Source organism: Peromyscus maniculatus, chromosome 7, assembly GCF_049852395.1.
Source record: "Peromyscus maniculatus bairdii isolate BWxNUB_F1_BW_parent chromosome 7, HU_Pman_BW_mat_3.1, whole genome shotgun sequence".
NCBI classification, from domain to species: Eukaryota; Metazoa; Chordata; class Mammalia; order Rodentia; family Cricetidae; genus Peromyscus; species Peromyscus maniculatus.
In genome coordinates this window covers 93,238,504-93,257,920 of record NC_134858.1, presented here as the reverse complement: position 1 = coordinate 93,257,920, position 19,417 = coordinate 93,238,504, and the positions used below count along the sequence as shown (strand labels likewise).

The 19,417-nt window shown below is 38.6% G+C and overlaps 1 protein-coding gene across 7 annotated transcripts in view; it reads left to right on the top strand.

Moving 5' to 3' along the window:
* Trpc1 (transient receptor potential cation channel subfamily C member 1) overlaps positions 1-19,417 on the top strand; it is a 60,897-nt gene that overhangs the window by 15,607 nt on the left and 25,873 nt on the right. For 3 of the 7 annotated variants that reach the window (XM_076576832.1, XM_006975177.4, XM_042281442.2), the window contains 3 exons: positions 211-312; positions 4,850-5,052; positions 17,352-17,483. In XM_076576832.1, coding sequence (XP_076432947.1) covers positions 211-312; positions 4,850-5,052; positions 17,352-17,483 — 437 coding nt within the window. Of the gene's footprint in view, positions 1-210; positions 313-3,893; positions 4,008-4,849; positions 5,053-17,351; positions 17,484-19,417 lie in introns of those variants that run through there. The other 4 variants (XM_076576833.1, XM_006975178.4, XM_015994096.3 and 1 more) reach the window with 2 other exon arrangements.

Sequence of the window (19,417 nt, the reverse complement as noted above, 5' to 3'; positions counted from 1 at the left end):
TGAAACCAGGACAGAAATGTTTATGTTGTGGTACATAGAAGTACTACTGATTTTGGCAAGCAAATGTACTACGTGGACAATATAAATTTTTTTAAAATCCAATATTACTGTATATAATACAGTGTGAAGAATTTTAAAATAACCATGAATTAGTAAAAATAGTTTACATTTTTATCTTCCATTTTCATTTTAACTTTTATTTTTTTAAAGTCCGCAGATGCACTTTTGGTGGCAATCGACTCTGAAGTAGTGGGAGCTGTTGATATACTACTTAATCATCGACCAAAACGATCATCAAGACCAACTATAGTAGTCAGTACTCTTAAATATTTATTAATTTGGATTTTTAGCCAAAGTGGATCTCCTGCCCCATTGCCATCTTTTCTCCCCCCACCCCAATTTATTTTGTTTTTAAAAATACTTTTACTTTGTAAAATATTATTTTGAAGTAAGTAGAGACAATAATAATTTTGCTTTCTGGAAACTTTTCATAATTAGTTAATATTTCCATATTTTGTCAGTGTGAACCAGTATTTTTGATTTGGGTTATTCTTTGGGTGATGTTGAAAATACAGACTAGTTTCTAGATAGATGTAAGAAATGCAAGTGATGAAACCATAAAACTGGACGACAATGTAGATGAATATTTATCTGGTTGGTGTGGAAGAACTGTTTCAGCTTAAAGCAGTGGGCAGGCATTGCAGGGGCACACATTCTGGTTGTCACTGAAGTTGTATCTCAGTTTTAGATGCTGGGAAATGTCGAGCTACAGAAGCCTGGGAACAGGCTTCACTAAGAATCTCAAATAATAACAGAGCCTGGCCTGGTGGCACACAACTTTAATGTCAGTACTCGGGAGGCAGAGTCAGGAGGATCTCTGTGTGTTTGAGGCCAGACTAGTCTACAGATCAAGTTTCCAGGCCAGCTAGGACTACACAGTGAAACCCTGGATAGATAGATAGATAAATAGATAGATAGATAGATAGATAGATAGATAGATAGATAGATAGATAGATAGATAGATAGACAGACAGACACACAGACACACAGACAGCAGCAGTAGTACTAATAGAAAAAATGATGGAAAGCACCAAAATCTATTAGAAAAGAACATTTAGAAATTTTTAGAAAATAAAACATAAAATTTTAAACCTTAATTGCTAATCAAGTAAGATATTGAATTTTGCTTTTTAATGACCAAATTAAGAAAAAAAAGTGGCCATGGTTGTATATTATTGCAGAACAGGGTGTTTTGGAAAATATTTTGGATATCTTATATATAGAAGAAAGATATTTGTATTCTTTAGCCTAGGGCTGTCTCCTCTAGAAATCTGAGAAGGAAATGAGCAAGTCATTGATTTATATTTTATATATAGCAGTTTGAAACAGTTTGACATACCCTAAATGTCCACTAAGTATCTCAGTGGTAGAGCACTCACCTAGCATGCCCTTGATTACAGTCCTAGTACAAGCAGGAAAAAGAAAAGGAAAAACATTCTAAAAGACAAGGCAGGAAATACCAATAATTGTGTATATAAACTTTGGAATAGAAGACAGTAATTAAAATGACTTTAAAATTTTTTTGAGGCAGGCTTTAATATATGTATCCCAGACTGCCTTGAACTTTGTGTATAACCAAGGATGACCTTGAACTCCTGAGCTTCCTATTCTGCCATTAAAGTGCTGGGATTATAGGTGTGAGCCACCACACCCAGCTAAAGATAATATTCTTAAATTAAGTTTTAGGAATGAAAAATATTAAGTGAGATAAAATGAGGATACTAAACTACACATATAATTAACTGAATGTTAAAAGGATACATAGAAAAGGGGCTGGAGAGATGGCTCAGTGGTCAGAGCACTGGCTGTTACTGCAGAGGAACTGGGTTCCATTCCCAGCACCTACATGGTAGCTCACAACCATCTAATTCTAGGGACTCCATCACCTTCATCTGGCCTCTGGGTACTGCATGGGTATTGTATCCAGACATACATGTGGGTGAAATACTCATGCAGATAAATATTTTTTAAATCCTTAAAATACACACAGAAAAGAGATATATAAATATAGTCAAATGTTACTTTATAGTAGTCATTTCTTATTGATTGACCTAATTAAGGATTTTAAAAACTATTTTTATTGGTTTTCTCAGTAGGAAGATAGTTTTTGATAATATTAGTTTAAAATGAGATATTTTTGTACATTGAATTTAAAGTTTTAACATTTATTATTGTTGAGGATGTAGTAAAACAATCAGTTAATCAACTTAAATAACTACTGGGATTATCAGCTGCTTGTAATCAGAATAAAAATATTTTTAAAGAACTAAACTAATTTTACTTTCATTTAGACCACTAAAAAAAAAAACCCTATGATTTGGGGGGGGGGCTGATGTTATTGTAAATAGTGTAAGGTGTTTGTCTATCATGCAACCTTTAGCAATACACATTAGACGCACACATACACAATTTAAAAACTAACAACAAAAGTGTGACTCTCCTAGAATACCGTTTAGTTCAGATGTTAGGAAGAAACCAGTAAGAATGGAGTAAAAGGGCTGAGAAGAGGTCCTTTCCCTGAAGGACAGAGGTAATGGAATCAATTCAACTTTCACCGCTTCCCTGCAGTTACTCCTCTGTGTTTCTACTTCCTGTGGCACCTCCCAGCCTTTGCACACATTTGCTCTCTCTGGAGCCCGGTGCAGTGCTGTGTGCCGGCTGAGAGCAGTGGCGGGAGCTTCATCACCACTGCCATCAGCAGTTGAGAACCTTGTCCGTCCCCGGCTAGTCGGTGAGGAACACACGTTCTGGTGTCTCTGACAAGGAAGGTTATTTATTCAGGCTTTATCTGAATACTTACAACAGCTGTAAAATCACCTTTTAACAGCTGTATTGTTTCCAGACAGACACAAGTATTTTAATATATTTTTCTTTTACTATTTCAGTGAATTCATTCTATGGCCTTGGCTTGTTGAATTGTCTTTTCACTATTAGCTTTAAAATACTGGCTATTGATTTGAAAATATGTAGGTCATACCATCAGCAGTGAAATTATAAACGTTAATCTTACACATCTTGAGTAGTGCTTTTCCAGCCATGAATGCTTCACAGGAAACACAGGGCCACTTTTCAGTTAGGACTCGAAGCCTGGGAGTAAATATAATACAAGGAGAGAAAAGGACCAATTTTAGGCTTTTATGTAACTGTTACATAAATTCATGAATATGAAACCTCTAATAATTGAAAAGTACATGAACCAACTTCATAAAAGAACAAAAGCATATTGGAAGATATCAAAACTTACCAGTATTTAAAAGAAAGTAAATTAAAATTTCATTGTTTTTCACTCATGTTAAGAGTGACAATGCCCTTTGCTGTGAGTAAAACTTTAGTATGAAAATGGATACATCCCTATATTATCAAGAATATAAACCATTGAAAAGACTTTGACATTATGTATCAAGAACTTCAAATTTTTCCTGGTCTTTTGACCTATACTTCTACTTCTAGGGGAGGATCTATGCTAAGAGGTAGACCTAAATTTCTAAGAAGCTCTTTTCATGGCAGTTTGCTATAATGAGTATCTTGAACACAGATTCTGTAAAGTTCCTTAAATTGCATGCAAAATTCTGTGCATGATTTTGTCCCTTGAAGATCCTAGGCTCTAGAGTTATGAGATTTTTTTTTTTATCTTTGAAGTATTAAGAACTATTGCTTTTATCAGTAACTGTTGTTTTTATCACTGGTGATTAGCACACTAGGATTTATACAAAAATGTGTCCTTCAAAGGGGTGAAGTGAAGGACTAGAAGGAAATACTGTATTGTAAAATGTTATTGAGTAGAAGGAATATGGGTATTTTTATTCTTCTTTCTGCTTTTCTGTATTTTTCAGATATTTTATAATGAGTGTACACTACTTTTACAATGTTAATAAAAGTTACCAAAATGTGAACTTGATGAGCTTACCCTGGAATCAAACAGCTCTCAGGGAAACCTCTGCAAAAAAGTGAGAAGCATTGGAAAGAATATGCAATAGTCATAAAATAGCCAACCTTTTTATTTAACCCTGATTCTTAAATTACTAATGTTTTTTTGTTTTTGTTTCTTTTTCTCATTTCATACCATTGTAGGCCTAAGGGTCCTTGTAGTGGGAGGAGCTTAGGGTCCTGAGTAACACAACCTGGATGTGATTGGCACCTGTGCTGATTATGGTTCAGGCACATTAACTTCTCTGAGCCTCAGTTTCTTCATGAGTAATTACACTCAGCCTCATAGTTCACTGTGGGGGTTAAATGGGATGATAAATGACTAACAGTTCCAGTTCTCATTAAATATTAACTGTGATTGTAGTGATCTTGTACATTTGTGACGAGTTGCAAAGTAGGCAGGGATTGGACTGTATAAAGTAGCAGCTTTATTGCTATCTGTAGGACAAGGCTGGCCACACAGGTAGAAATTTTAGTTTTTCTCATGCATTTATACTATGGCTGTTTTTAACATTTCTATTTTTCCATTTTATTCTTTCCTAAAATTCTTGTTCTTTCTCCTTATCATGCATGTTTCTCTTAATATAAAAAAATTAATACTTTTTCTTAAGGTATTTCTCTAGATACCCTTGCTTCTGTATTAGGAAAATAGAAATGTTGTCTTTTGAAGATTCTGTTATATTATATAGCATTTGTTAATTAGAATTAAAACTTTAAAGTTTCAAAAATGAAGTAAAATGTATTATTCTTAAAATAATTCTAAAGTTCCTTATATGATATTATTATTATTCCATCCTTTAGATAAGTGTATTTTTGAAGTCACAGATAATAACTTTTGGACATTTGTATGACTATTTTTCAGAAACTTATGGAACGAATTCAGAATCCCGAATATTCCACAACGATGGATGTTGCGCCTGTCATTTTAGCGGCTCATCGTAACAACTATGAGATTCTGACAATGCTTTTAAAGCAGGACGTGTCTTTGCCCAAGCCCCATGCAGTTGGCTGTGAATGCACGCTGTGTTCTGCAAAGAACAAAAAGGACAGCCTCAGACATTCCAGGTTAGAAAATTAGGATTTTGATAAATAGAAGAGTGATATGCCAAGGTACATGTCAATGATGCTTACTTTAAAAAAAAAAAAAAAAAGTTCTTTTGGTGCAACTTCTGAGAAGTGTGCTTGGGTGCTTTAGGAAAGCCAGATTTCTAGCTCCTTTGCTCATGAGGTGAATTCTGAAGTTTTCAGAAATGTTTACCAAATGCCAAATAGGAAAATCCTTCAAGTTATAAATGAAGTTTATTTCATACTCTTTCTGCTAAGGCTTTTTAGAGGCATGTTATTAGTTCAAGAGTAGTTCCAGGTAGCAGGAGTAGAAGGGCACCACTTGCTACCTTATAAAGAAAACAAAACTACTACTATACCATCATCATCTATTAAAGACTATTGAGGTCCAGCCCCTCTATACTCTTTTCCCAGAGTTCCAGAAGAGACGCCACCAGAGGTGAATTAATTAATCTGAGAGATTCTCGAATAATCTATGTACACAAAACTCTTTAGTCCATTCACTTTATTCTTCTGAGTCAGTTCTCTCTCTCTACACAGCTTCTATTCTGCTCTCACACTTAGCTCCCTTCTTGCCTGATTTCTCTCTACAATTCCTGCTGTTCTCTTTAAGTTCTATCTTAATTCCCCATCTAGTTCTTTCTCATCTCCTTCTTTCCCATCTAGTTCTTCCTCGTCTTCCATCTCATTCTTCTAGTTCCCCAATCTAGACCTCCTCAAGTCTCTGAGGTTTACAGTTATATACCCATGCAATAGCAATGCTCTGGCTAAGGCAAGGTCACCAGGCTTGAATTCCCTCAGGGTCAAAAGGAGGGCCAATAAGATCCACACTAAGAGCAGTAATTTTCAGCTATCATAGTGACCCAAAAGGGAAGTGGCTAATGGGGAGTGAATCAAGTAAAGGCTAAATTTGGTTAATAGATCTGAAAGGGGGAATATATGTGCTCAAACTAAATTCTTAGAAGTGGTTAGGTAAAATGTTAGGATTTTATAAGTCACTGAGTGAAATAAAACTGCCCTTTATTCCTTTGGAGCTGTATCTCTCTCAGCTTAGCTCAGTTGCCCATTTTCTGGCAGGGCGGAGGAAGTGTAGCTAGGTAACTAAGCAGGTACACCTGGTGTGTAAAAGCCCTTTAGTCCTGAGTAATTGTTAAAGGGAGATCTAAGCTACAGATAGCACTTGGAAGAAAGGAAGGTTAAGCTTAATTAGCACATCTGCCTGGCCTTCTCTAACAGATAGTCTGGATGCTATCTATCTGCAATCTGTTCTTAGAAAGTCTGGGAAGTATCTCAGATAAGATACTTTTGTCTAGAGGTGGACCTGGCTGGATGTTGCTAATGATGATAATTACAGAAAGGCTTGAAGTTATGAGGCTGGCTGTGTGACTGTTGTTAGCACAGTTGGGAAATGTTATCTAAATACTTTAATTGTATAGGAGAAATTGTGCCCAATGAATGATCAAACACACTGTCCTAGGAATTGAAAAGCTACAATAGCACACGAGAAAGTCATAGCAGGAAACAGCTAATATTCCAAAGCCAATATCACCAAGACTCCTTAAGCCTTGGCTTCATCCTCTGGAAGGGCCCTTGGCTTCTTCCAGGTATAGTTTTGTCATTGTCAGCTGAGTTCCTACTTCATATTTCTGTGACCTCCATCAATAATCACCACCACCATCATGATCATCATCATGTTAACTTTTTGAGACAGAGTCTTGCTGTATAAGCACTAGCTAGTGGAACTCACCTTTAAAGCTGACCTTCAAGTTATGATCCTCTTGCCTCTCTGCTTCTTGAGTAGTTGGATTGTAGGTGTGCACCACTATTCCTAGTAGAAGGCAACTTTAAAACATTTATTTAAATATTTTTAGTTTATATGTATGAGTGTTTTGCATGCATGTGTATCTGTATACCACATGTTTGCAGTGAAGACCAGATCTTCTGGAACTGGAGTTACAGACATTTGTATAGGGAGCAGAGGAAGCCCTGAGTGAGTGGAGTCCTGAGTGAATGTATATTGTTGACATGAGCCTAGCCATGTTGAAGACTTCAATAGCTCAGCCCCTCCAGGGTTGTAAAGCCTTACCCAGGTGAGACTCAAGGGGAGTGGCAAATATATCATCAGGTGCCCAGGTATGAGTGTTTATGAAGGATTTATAACATAGTTTATGAGCGTGCAAAGACTAGATATTTGTAGCCTGAGACAACTACCTACAGAGATCTACTGAGAACAGGTAAGCCCTCCCTCTGTGCTATATATATTAAATATGCTGAGAGGTTCCGGAGGTCGCAAAACCCTACCTGATCCCAGCTTTACTGTATATGTGTGTGTGAGTGTGTGTGTGTGTATCTGTGTGTGTGTCTGTGTGTAGTTTGTCCTTTCTTAATTCCCTTCCCACACTTAGTCGAGTTCCAGGACCTAAGCGTCACAGGTCGTGTTATACTTGTTTACCATCATGTGGATGCTAGGAACTGAACCCAGGTCTCTGCAGAGCAATGAGTACTCTTAACCACTGAACCATCTTTCCAACCCACAAAACTTAATTTCTCACTAAATATTTGAATTCTTCATGCCTCTTATTTTTCCTCTTAGAACATATTTATCTTTACTTCTTTACTATTTGTCATCTCTTCCCATCTCCCCATTTGAAATGTTAAGATCAAGAAAGTACTTGCCTTCTATAGTTTGAGCAAGATCACCCCTTAGGCAATTTTATTACAAGTATGGTTGTCAGCTGGTTGAGAAGTCAGCTTTTCAGAATAAGCCTTTTGTGTGCTTTACATATGGTTTTGATTCTCATTGTGGTAGTGTTGAGATATGGCCCATCTTAGACATGGTAGCACACATCTGTAACTTCATTACCTGTGGGACCCTGTTCTTGGGTTCCTCGTGGCTTTACCCAGCAGGTCTGAATAGAGGATGATCAGGACCACGGGCCTGAGTGCAGGTGTCTGAGATGGTCTGCACTTGGCTGTGCTGGGGGAGGAGGTCTTTTGCTCCACCCCTTGGCATCTCTATAAAAACCCTGGGCCAGAGACAGTCGGGGGCCGTTGGAATAGGTTCCAGGCCCTCTCGAGGCTATCCTTTATTTTCTGTTTATCTCCGCAACATTCTCCGCTATAAATCCTTCTATCTAATATTTCCTGCTGATCGCACTCAAGAAAACTCTGGGAAGCTGTGGGGGTGGTGGGTAAATGCCCCACAATTACCTAGAATGCTGAAGCAGGAGGATCATGAATTTGAAGCCAACAGAGGGTATTTAGAAAATTAAAATTACTTGGTCTCAAGTATTATTGTACATTGTATCCAAAGATGTTTGCATTGTATTGAAACAATGTTATTTCCAAAGAAGAAATAACAACCTCTTTGGTCATTGATTTCCTTGTCTGTAAAATAAAGCTGTTAAGTACTTTAGAACTATTTAGGTAATAAATACTAATTGAAAAAACTGTGATGTTCAGTTTTTACTGAATGTAGGGAACTTTCATACTTGCAAAGTAGAAAAGCATAAAAATAGTTGTAAGTTGAACTTTACAAGCTGAGGAGCATCACTGTAGTGTTTCCTGCTCTTGATGGTTTCAGGCATCAGTGTGGTTACTAGATTGCTTGTCTATTCATTCTCTTGACCTGTGAATTATTTGTAAATGTGTTCTGCTTTATATTGATTTGTACAAAGGATTCTCAGATTTCTCCCTACTGGTAACTTCTTCCTTAATTCTGAGGAATTAGAGAGTATAAGTCATTTCTAATAAAGTATAAAGTAACAACCTAAGTTTTACTCTTTTAAAATAAAAAAATTCTGATCTTAGGGTACATGGTGGTTTGAAATAAAATGACCCCCAAAGAGAGCGGCACCATGAGGAGGTGTGGCTTTGTTGGAGGAAGTATGTCACTGTGGAGGTGGGCTTTGAGGTCTCATATGCTCAAGATATCAACCAGTGTCTGAGACTACTTCCTCTTGCCTGCAAGTCAAGATTTAGGATTCTCAGCTACTTCTCCAGCACCATGTCTGCCTGCACACCACCATGTCCTGCCATGATGATAATGGACTAAACCTCTGAAAATATAAGCCACCCCATTAAATGCTTTCCTTGATAAGAGTTGCCATGGTCATGGTATCTCTTCACAGCAATAGAGACCCTAACTAAGACAGAAGTTGGTACCAGGGACTGGAGTATTGTGATAGGCCTGACCATGTGTTTTTTGTTTGTTTTTTTGAGGAATTGGTACTTTGGTACTTTGGGTTAGGAAAGCAGTGGAATGCTTTAAGCACTACTTAATGGGCCATACTAGTGGAAACATGGAAGACTGCCACGGACTGGCCCACCGGGAGTACCACGACCGTAGGAGAATCAGGGCTTGGGTAGTCAGGAAGGCAAGGATTCGGCGACTGACAGACAGATAACAAACACACTCAAAAGTGGTTTGAATCTGCTGCAATTTTACTTCTGCAAATCAGTAGTTTATATACAGAAAAGAAAACTATCAAGTCATACAGGGAACAACAAGAGCTTGGCAATAATTCAATTACATCATCTTTAAAAAACATCAAGCACACAGTTATTAATCGGCACTAGACATATCCTTTCACTCACAAGAACTTTATGACCCAAAGAGCAGTCTGTGTTTTTTAAACTTAGTACAGTTCCTAGACTTGTGTAGGCTTCTTGCAGCTGTGTCCTTCATCTTTATCTCAGCTGCTCGCTAGTTTATTATTCATTTTTACTTTTCTGGTTCTCATGACCCATTTAGCCAATTTGAATGCTGCAGATCCTCCCTAAGTCTTTCTTTAGTTCTTTACCATATATCTCTTCTAATATAAAACCTTTTTACCTGCTGGAATATGGACACTTGTACTTTTACACCTGTAAGGGGAAGGGGTTCTGCTGTAGTCCTTAAGTTTTCCATGCTGAACTTCCTCAACAGAGGGGCCCACCATCTGCCTCCTACGAGATAATGTTTTCTGCCATAAATCACCTTAGTTGGGATTCCTAGTGGGTGAGTGTTCATTCCCTAGAAGTGCCTGAACTATTATATTTTCTATTATCTAGTGGCTTGAGGCTTGAGGTCTTTAAGGAATAGTTCATTCTGCTATATCTAAATAAGGTCCATGTCCAGCTTCCCCTTTCCTCCACAGTTCACAACCTAAGCATTCATTAATTTTGGCTGTGTTTTATAGATTAATTAGAACATTATCAGAAAAGCAGTTATACAGAACCCATAGCCCAGGGAGCTCATGATCTCTGAAGCACGTCCCCTTCGAGAACGAGACATAACACGGGTACTCTGCCAGGGACCTCCAGGGAGCTTAGTCCCGTGGGACACGTATCTCCCGTCCGCTATTATTGACATAATTGTTCATGTCACACGGACGACACTGGAGTTGGTGTGGCAGAAGACAGTGGTTTGAACTGTGGGGGCTGTGTAGCTGAAAGGTTTCTCGGATCCCACCCATGGTTCTGCAGCCACTAGGACCCAAGTAAACACACAGAGGCTTATAGTATTTACAAACTGTATGGCCTATGGCGTTAGCTGCTTGCCAGCTAGCTCTTTCATCTTAAATCAACTCATTTCTATAAATCTACATGTTGCCACATGGCCGTGGTGTTACTCATCTGCTGACATCTTGCTGCTCCTTGGGCGATGGCTGGCATCTCTCTCTCCTCTCCTTTCTTCTCTCCGTATATCTGCTTGGATTTCCTGCCTGCCTCTAAGCCGCCTTGCCATAGGCCAAAGCAGCTTATTTATTAACCAATGGGAACAGCATATATTCACAACATACAGAAAGATATCCCCCAGCAGGGCTGGCTCAGGCAGTTTCAGAAGAGAAGAATTTTAGTATGTTGCCTAGAGATCTTTCTTGTGACATTTTGGTCAAGAAAGTGACTGCTTTTTACCCTTGTCCGAAAACTCTGCCTGAGGCTAAAGTGAAGAGATTTGGATTAATTTCTTTGGTAGAGGAAACCTCAAAACAGTCTTGTCTTAGTTAGGGTCACTATGACCATGGCAACTCTTGTAAAGGAAAACATTTATTGGGGTGGCTCTCTTACAGTTTCAGAGGTTCAGTTCATTACCATCATGGCAGGGAGCATGGTGTCATGCAGGCAGATGTGGTGCTGGCTACATCTTGATGAGAAGGTAATAAGAAGTGGACTGAGGCACTAGGCATGGCTTGGGCATATCTAAGACCTCAAAACCCACCCCTACAGTGACATACTTGTAGTGTGAATTCTAATTGGTCTGAATAATAAAAACCCTGAGTCAGATATCAGGGTGAAAGCTAAAAAGATCAGAGAAGCAGAGCAGCCAGCCACTAGAGAGATTTCTTACCTCTAGGAATCCTCAGACTGAGAAGGGGATGAGCTCTTGTTTCCACCCCACCCCATCACTTCCTCTTTTTGCCGGGCCATATCACTTCCTATTTCCTTCTCTAAAATTCTGGGATTAGAAACCTGCCCCTTCCCAAGTACCGGGATCAAAGGCATGAGATCCCAAGATCTGGAATTAAAGGTGTGTGTCACCACTGCTTGGCCTCTATTGGTTAGCTCTGCACTCTGATCTCCAGGCAAGCTTCATTTGTTAGAGCACAAACAAAATATCACCACACATCCTTAAACAAGATCACACCTACTCCAGCAAAGCCACAGCTCCTATACCACTCCCTCTGAGCTCATGGGGGCCAGTTACGTTTACACTACCACATTCCACTTACTGGCCCCATAAACATGTAACAGTATCATAATGCAAAATGCATTTAGTCCAACTTCAAAAGTCCTCATAGTCTATCACAGTCTCAACAATGTTTAAAAGTCTAAAGTTCGAAGTCTCTTCTGAGAGTCATACAATCTCTTAACAGTGATCCCCATTCCAAAACACAGGGAAGGAACATAGTGAGGAGATACTGGACCAAATCAAGACTAAAAATCAGCTGGGCAAACTCCAGACTCTGTATCTCCATGTCTGATGTCAAAGTACTCTTCAGATCTCCAGCTCCATTCAGATTTGATGACTGCAGCACACTTCTTTCTCTTAGGCTAGTTCTGCTCACTGTTAGCAGCTCTCCTTGGGAGATATCTCAAGGCTCTAGCATCTCCAACATCTTGGGTTCTCCAAGGCAATCCAGGCTTCAACTTCACAGCTTCACACATGGCCTCTCTGGGTCTCCATTCAGGGACAACCCTGACACATGCCTGGCCTCAGTGGCTTTTCTTAGGTGTGAAGGCAAATTTCATAACCAATTTTTTCTATCCTTAACTCTAAAGACAGAACCATGTGGCTGCCAAGTTCTGCTTGCTAGAACTGGAATATGATCCTCTCATTCAATTCTGCCTTCACCAGCTTCCTGTTTTTGATAATTTCCTTCACTGCCTAAGCTTGGCTGTTCTGGAATTTGCTCTATAGAACCAGACTGGCTTCAAACTCAGAGATCTGCCAGCCTCTGCCTTCCAAGTGTTGGGACTAAAGGTGTGCATTACTACACCCTGCTCTAAGCTTTTCTTTAATTCCTTTTCACAAGTTGAGAATTTATCTGGGTATCATCTTGCCCTGAGGTTACCAATCCCTTTATTCCATTTCTTAATCTGAGGCAGACAGAGCACTCATATACAGAAAATAGCTAAATAAATCTTAGAAAGAAAAAGAGAAAGCAAAAGAAAAGTTTAGAGCCAAGTGTGGTGATACATGCCTTTAATACCAGCACTCTGGGAGCAGAGGCTGGAGGATCTCTTTAGTTTGAGGCCAGCCTGGTCTGTAGAGCAAGTTGCAGAACAGCCAAACTTAGGCAGTTAAGGAAACCATAGAAAACAGAAAGCTGGTAAAGATGTAATTGAACAAGGGGGCCATGTTCCAGCCCCAGTAAACAACAAACCTTGGCAGTTTCAGCCACGTGGTTCTGGCTTTAGAGTAAAGGATAGAAGAAATAGGTTATATAATCTTCCTCTGTGACTAAGGAAAGCTAGAGGCCAGGCATGTGTCAGTGGTGTCCCTGAATGGAGGCCTAGAGAGGTGATTGCATGAACTTTGTGAAGGTGAAGCTTAGATTGCCTTGGGGACCCCAAGATGTTGGAGATGCCAGAGTGGGATACAAGCTGAGAAAAGTTGCTAACAGGGAGTGGAACCAGCCCAAGAGAGAGAAGTGTGTTGCAGTCAACAAAACTGAATGGAGTTGGAGATCGGAAAAGTGTTTTGACATCAGAAATGGAGATGCAGAGTTTGGAGTTTGCCCAGTTGGTTTTGGTCTTGCTTTGATCCAGATTTTCTCTCTGTGCTCTCTTCTTTATGTTTGCAAGGGTAATATATATCCTGTGCCATTATATGTTGGAAGTATGTGATCTGCTTTTTGATTTTGATTTTACAAGGGACTGCAGTTAAGAAATTGCATGAATCTCAGAAGAGGCTTTGAACTTTAGACTTTTAAATAAGTATGAGACTGTTAGAGACTATAGGGACTTTTGAAGTTGGACTGAATGCATTTTTGCATTATGATATGGCTTCAAGCCTTTGGGGGCCAAGGAGTGGAATGTGGTGGTTTGAAAGAAAATGGCCCCAAAAGGAGTGGCACTTTTAGGAGGTGTGGCCTTGTTGGAATAGGTGTGATCTTGTCAGAGGAAGTGTGTCAGTGTGGAGTTGGGCTTTGAGGTCTCATATATGCTCAAGATACCAACCAATGTCTGAGACCACAGACATTGCCTGTTGCCTGTGAGTCAAGATGTACGACTTTCAGCTCTTTCTCCATGTATGCCTGCACATCACCATGTCCTGCCATGATGATAATGGACTAAACCCCTGAAAATGTAAGCCACACCATTAAATGCTTTCTTTTATAAGAGTTGTCATGGTCATGGTGTCTCTTCATAGCAATAGAAACCCTAACTAAGACAGGATATTTATAAAGTTTATCATTGATCACTTTAACTTTAGAATTTAACCATTTCAAACTAAAACATCATGCTATTAGCAACTCTCCCAGTGCATAAAAACAACAGAGTCTAATTTTTATGTCCATGTTGGCACTGTTTTGCAAAATGTATCTAAATGGCATCATTTGGTTGCTTGTGGGTCCTGCATATGATACTGCATTAAGTAATTTCTTTGTACTTCTTTAGGCCTTTTCTTTTTCCAAACTTCTGTGTTACCCACATAATCTAATTGTCTAGTCAGCTGGGGATTTGTAGAAACAGTGTTGATCCACGTGTAGCTTTCTCATTTCCAGAGTATCTCTTGACATTTCTGGTTGGTCCTCTGCAGGCCTCATCTTGACCTGCAGTCTCAGTCTGGAGAAGCCAGTTTTCCATTGGTTGTTTTGTCCAGTCCACTATTTGGTTCTTCTAGCCCAAAGTTACAGCTTTACTAGCTTGAACCAGATAAAAATACACCTCTTTATTGAACAAGGAATAGGAAAGACTGAGGCAGATCTCAGCCATAGCTTCTTAAACTCAATGGGAGGATCATGAAACTTGTCAACAGTAAAAGATTTGTGAATGTGAAACAGCTAAAAATTCAAAATCAATAGCAAATTTGGAGTGTTTCTTGCATCACGTGCCTACATTGTGTTGTGCAGCTTCCCTGAAGCCCTACTTGTGCCTGCATGCCATCTATAATGGTCTGATAGAATTAATCAATGTAGATATATCAATGAAAGCACAAAGATAAGTTGTCCACACATACTTGGTAGTTCTAGTGCAGGCACTTGCCTCCTCAGAAATACTTAAGATACAGATAAACTAGATATTGTGGTGCATGCCCATAATCTGAGCTACTTGAAAGGTTGAGGCAGATGGACTATGAGCTCATGGCCAACCTGAGTACTAAAAAAAATGGGACATGTGGACAATTGGATGTCGTTTGTTTTATTTTGTTTTTTAGGTGGTATCTTGCAATGTTACCCAAGCTAACCTTGAGTTCAAGCAATCCTCCTGCCCCAGCTTCCTGATTATCCATGAATACAGACTAATTTTGCTTGTAAGTAACACATTAAAACCATAAGTTCAAGAGGAATATATCAGTAAATTTAGAATTCCATCCAGAAAAACATTCATTATTGTAGCTGGAGAGTTTCTCTCTAGCTCCTGCCAAGCCCCGGCAGTCCCACAGCCCACTTATAAAATAAACACACAGACTCTTATATTATTTAAACTGTTTGGCCTAATGGCTCATGTTTCTAGCTATCTAGTTCTTACATCCTTTTTTTTTTTTTTTTTTTTTTTGGTTTTTCGAGACAGGGTTTCTCTGCGTAGCTTTGCGCCTTTCCTAGAGCTCACTTGGTAGCCCAGGCTGGCCTCGAACTCACAGAGATAGTTCTTACATCTTAAATTAACCCATTTCTATAAATCTATAACTTGCCACATGGCTCACCAGTATCTTACATGTTGGTACTCATGGCAGTGGCTGGCAGCATCTCCTGAATCAGCCTTCCTGTTCTCAGAATTCTTTTCTCTGCTTGTCCCACCTATACTTCCTCCCTGGCTACTGGCCAATCAGCATTTTATTTATACAGAGCGATATCCACAGCACATTATGAAGAAAGTAAAAAGTTAAACAACTGCCAGGTGGTGGTGGTGCATTTAACCTCAGTACTCAGGAGGCAGAAGCAGGCAGATCTCTGAGTTCAAGGATAGCCAGGGCTACAAAGAGAAACCCTGTCTCGAAAAACCAAAAAAAAAAAACTAAACAAAACAAAAACTAAACAACCAACTGAAAAGGTATTTGAATCACTTTTGACTAGAGAATAAACAGAAAAATGGGTTATAGAATATGAATGGGCATTTTACAGAAGCATAAAAGAATAGTCAAGCTTCTAAAGAAATAGAGATTAGAGTAGTCTAAAGTTCCATTTACTATTAAGTTGGCCAGGTTTAAGATGACAATGCCTGATACAGTGGACATAATGGAGGCATGTGGGGGAAATTCTCTCTTCTTATTTTATGGCTTTCAGTAATCTCTCAGAATATACAGCATGCATGCTATATTTATTTACCCAGCAGTTTGAGCTGTATATAGGGTGAAAGAATTAAAGAGTATCTGTTGTTTCATTTTTTAGTAGAAACAAATTAGGAGCAGCTACAATGTTCATTAATGGAGATCCAGTGCACAGCCTTTAAATGGAGAGCCAGTTGTAGGAAAGAATGAGATGCATTGAAATATGGTGACTGTAGAGGAGGGTTGTGGCATTCCAGGTTAACAGATTGTCTACTCTTTAAAATGACAAATGTGAGCTGGGCAGTGGTAGCGCACGCCTTTAATCCCAGCACTTGGGAGGCAGAGCCAGGCGGATCTCTGAGTTCGAGGCCAGCCTGGTCTCCAAAGCAAGTTCCCGGAAAGGTGCAAAGCTACACAGAGAAACCCTGTCTTGAAAAAAATTAAAAAATAAAAATAAATAAAAAATAAACATTGTGAATTTTTATTTTCTTGAGGCATGGTACTCTACAGTCTTAATGTAGTTATGCAACTGACAAATGCATTTAACAGGAAACATTTATCTGAAGATAAACAACAATAGTGTTCTTCTGTATAGTCATAAATACAATTGAATTTGTGGGTTCTTTGTTCTTTTTTATTTATTTATTTTCTTGAGAACTTCCCACATGTGCACTTTTATCTATGTTACTCCCACACCTCCTTTCCCTCTCAAGCTCTTCCCGTGTTCCCCCTCCTAAATCCATGGTCTCTTAATTATTATTGTTAAGTATTTATACAACCTCCTGAGTTCATTTAATCCTGCTTGTATGTACATGTGTCCCAGGCTGACCATTTGGGATTGGACATCCTATCCACAAGCTACCCCTGGAGAAATCTAATTCTTCTCTTTATCTGGGAGTGGGACCATATGGTATGTCCACTCTCTACACTGGCACATCAGCTTGCGATCTCATTATGCTGGTCTTCTTCAGCAGCCATATTGTTGAGATGTCATGGGTGCATTTTGACTGTAGTAGTTTCACCTCTCTGGTCTATGACCCCTCCAGGTAGGGGCAGCTCTTGCTATTATCCTAGGTCGGCCTGAAACCTACTTTGTAACCTGCAAACTCCCAACCCTGTCTCAGCTGCCTGAGAGCTGAAATTACAGCTATACCAGGGCAGCCAAAAGTTTGAAAAGGGACAGTAACTTAAAGCAGGGGACAACATTTTCCAATATTTGTTCCTCAGAATATGTAAGTTTTAGGTGTTTCTCCTTATGGAAATTATCTTGAAATAAGCATATATATGTTCATATTTTAATGTTTTATATTTTATAAACATTGTATATTCAAACTAACAAGGGTAATTTTTTTTTACATTGTGTAATCAAATGTTATTGCAGGTTTCGTCTTGATATCTATAGATGTCTGGCCAGCCCAGCTCTAATAATGCTAACAGAGGAGGACCCGATCCTGAGAGCCTTTGAACTTAGTGCTGACTTAAAGGAACTCAGCCTCGTGGAGGTGGAATTCAGGTGGGGAAGAAAGGATGTTGTTTGTCTTTTGTTGTAGAGTCTTCTGCTTCAGTCTGTTCATTGGCTGAATGATAATTTGTATTTATTTATATTTAATCTAAGATGACTAATGTCATTGCCACTTGGAATTTTCTTTCTCTGTCAAAGGAACATATCTTGGTGCTGTTTAGTTGACTCCGTCTCTGTCTTTTGCTCTTCAGTAACCACTTAGCCACCCAGTAAACCTTGTGATCATCCTTATGGCAAGTATATCTAGTGCCCTCTTATCAGCTCCCATTTGCAAAATGCCAGACAGGAACTGTACATGAACTCACTTTCTTGTCATGGTTACCTCTGTGGCTCCATCTTGTGTGGCTGTGTTCCATCTTGAAAAGTCAACAAAGCTCATTCACACCTGTGGAGTAGGATCAGAAACAGTTTTCTTTAGCCTTAATTCAAGCATACATAGTGTGTTCTTGAAAGTTCTGAGTCCAGAGACTTATGAAAGACTACATGTAAGTTTTCAGGTTTAGAATTACTATTCTTTAAGTACATTACATCTTAAAAAAAAAAACTCGATATGATATCTATGTACTTTGGTGAACTCATAAAACATTTTAAAAAACTTAATTTTATAGCATATGAAGCTATGAATAAATTCTATTTAAATATGAAAATTTTATTTTAACCTTGCTTTTGTTTCCATATAAAATAGAATTTATCCAATTTATTCCAAAAAAGATTTGAATAATTGCTATGATTGTATTACAATACAATAATATTCTAACAATAACAATCTAACAATAATAAAGTTAGATTCGAATGTTACCCTAGAACTTAGTTATTTCAACCTGGTGTTTAATAAACAGAGAAAGATCTACAAAAGCTAGGTGTTTTTGCTAATGTCAGCAACAGGTTGGCAGCAGAGTTAAAATGTAAAGAAGCAAAGCTGTTAGCTAGGCCTGGTGCTGCATGCCTGCAGTCCACCATTGGTGAGGTGGGAGCAGGAGGATTGCTGCGAGATGGAAGCGAGCCCCTGGGCTACATAACAAACCTTGTCCCCAAAAACCAGGGTAGGGTGTGGTGGCATACTCCTTTAAACCCAGCTCTTGGGAGGCAGAGCTCACTCTAGTGATTCCAGGCAGCCAGGGCTACACAGAGAGACCCTGTCTTTAAAAAATAAAAATAAATAAATAAAGCAAAACAAACAAAATGGGACAAAATCCCCATAAGTTATATTTAGGGGACACGATCTTTCCTCATCACTAACTGTAGCTCTATCTAAACTGTACAGTCACTTAATTATCTTCCCATAACCTATTACAGATTAAACAGTTTAATAAATTGTATGTTTTGCTCTAGCAGTCTGTTAAATGTTTATTTAGAGATGAGATATCTTTGTAATAACACTTTTGATGCATATTCCCATCTGCAGCTATAGTCCTAAACCAAAAGGCATGTAATAAATACTTCATTTGTTAGAGAACTAATTGTTAAACAACTAATTGTTCTCAGGTTATGTAGTAATGCAGACAAGGAAAAAGTGTTTGCCTTTACAGAAAAGTTGTGAGTTTTGAGTTTAGCTAAATACAGCCATTCATGGGAACGTTGACTGTGTACAAAGACTAAGCAGCCTTTCTTCTTTCATAGGACAAAAAGCTGAATAATTTTCTAAAGTCCAGCCTCTTATGCATGACTCATAGTTGTTTGTAATATACTTATTTTTGGTTAGCTGAATTATAAATTTCATGATATTGATATTTAATGAATAACTATGTGCTAAAACTTCATTTCTCACAAACTATGTTAAGTACAGTTTTTATAAGTAAGTCAATGACAGCGGTAAGGTTTGGAAACCAGCACTTCTGAAGAGAGTCCTTAGGAGACGCCACTAGTGTTTTTCTAACTTGACTTTCACGCAAGTGAACACTTTAAATATGAGTCACAATACTTTT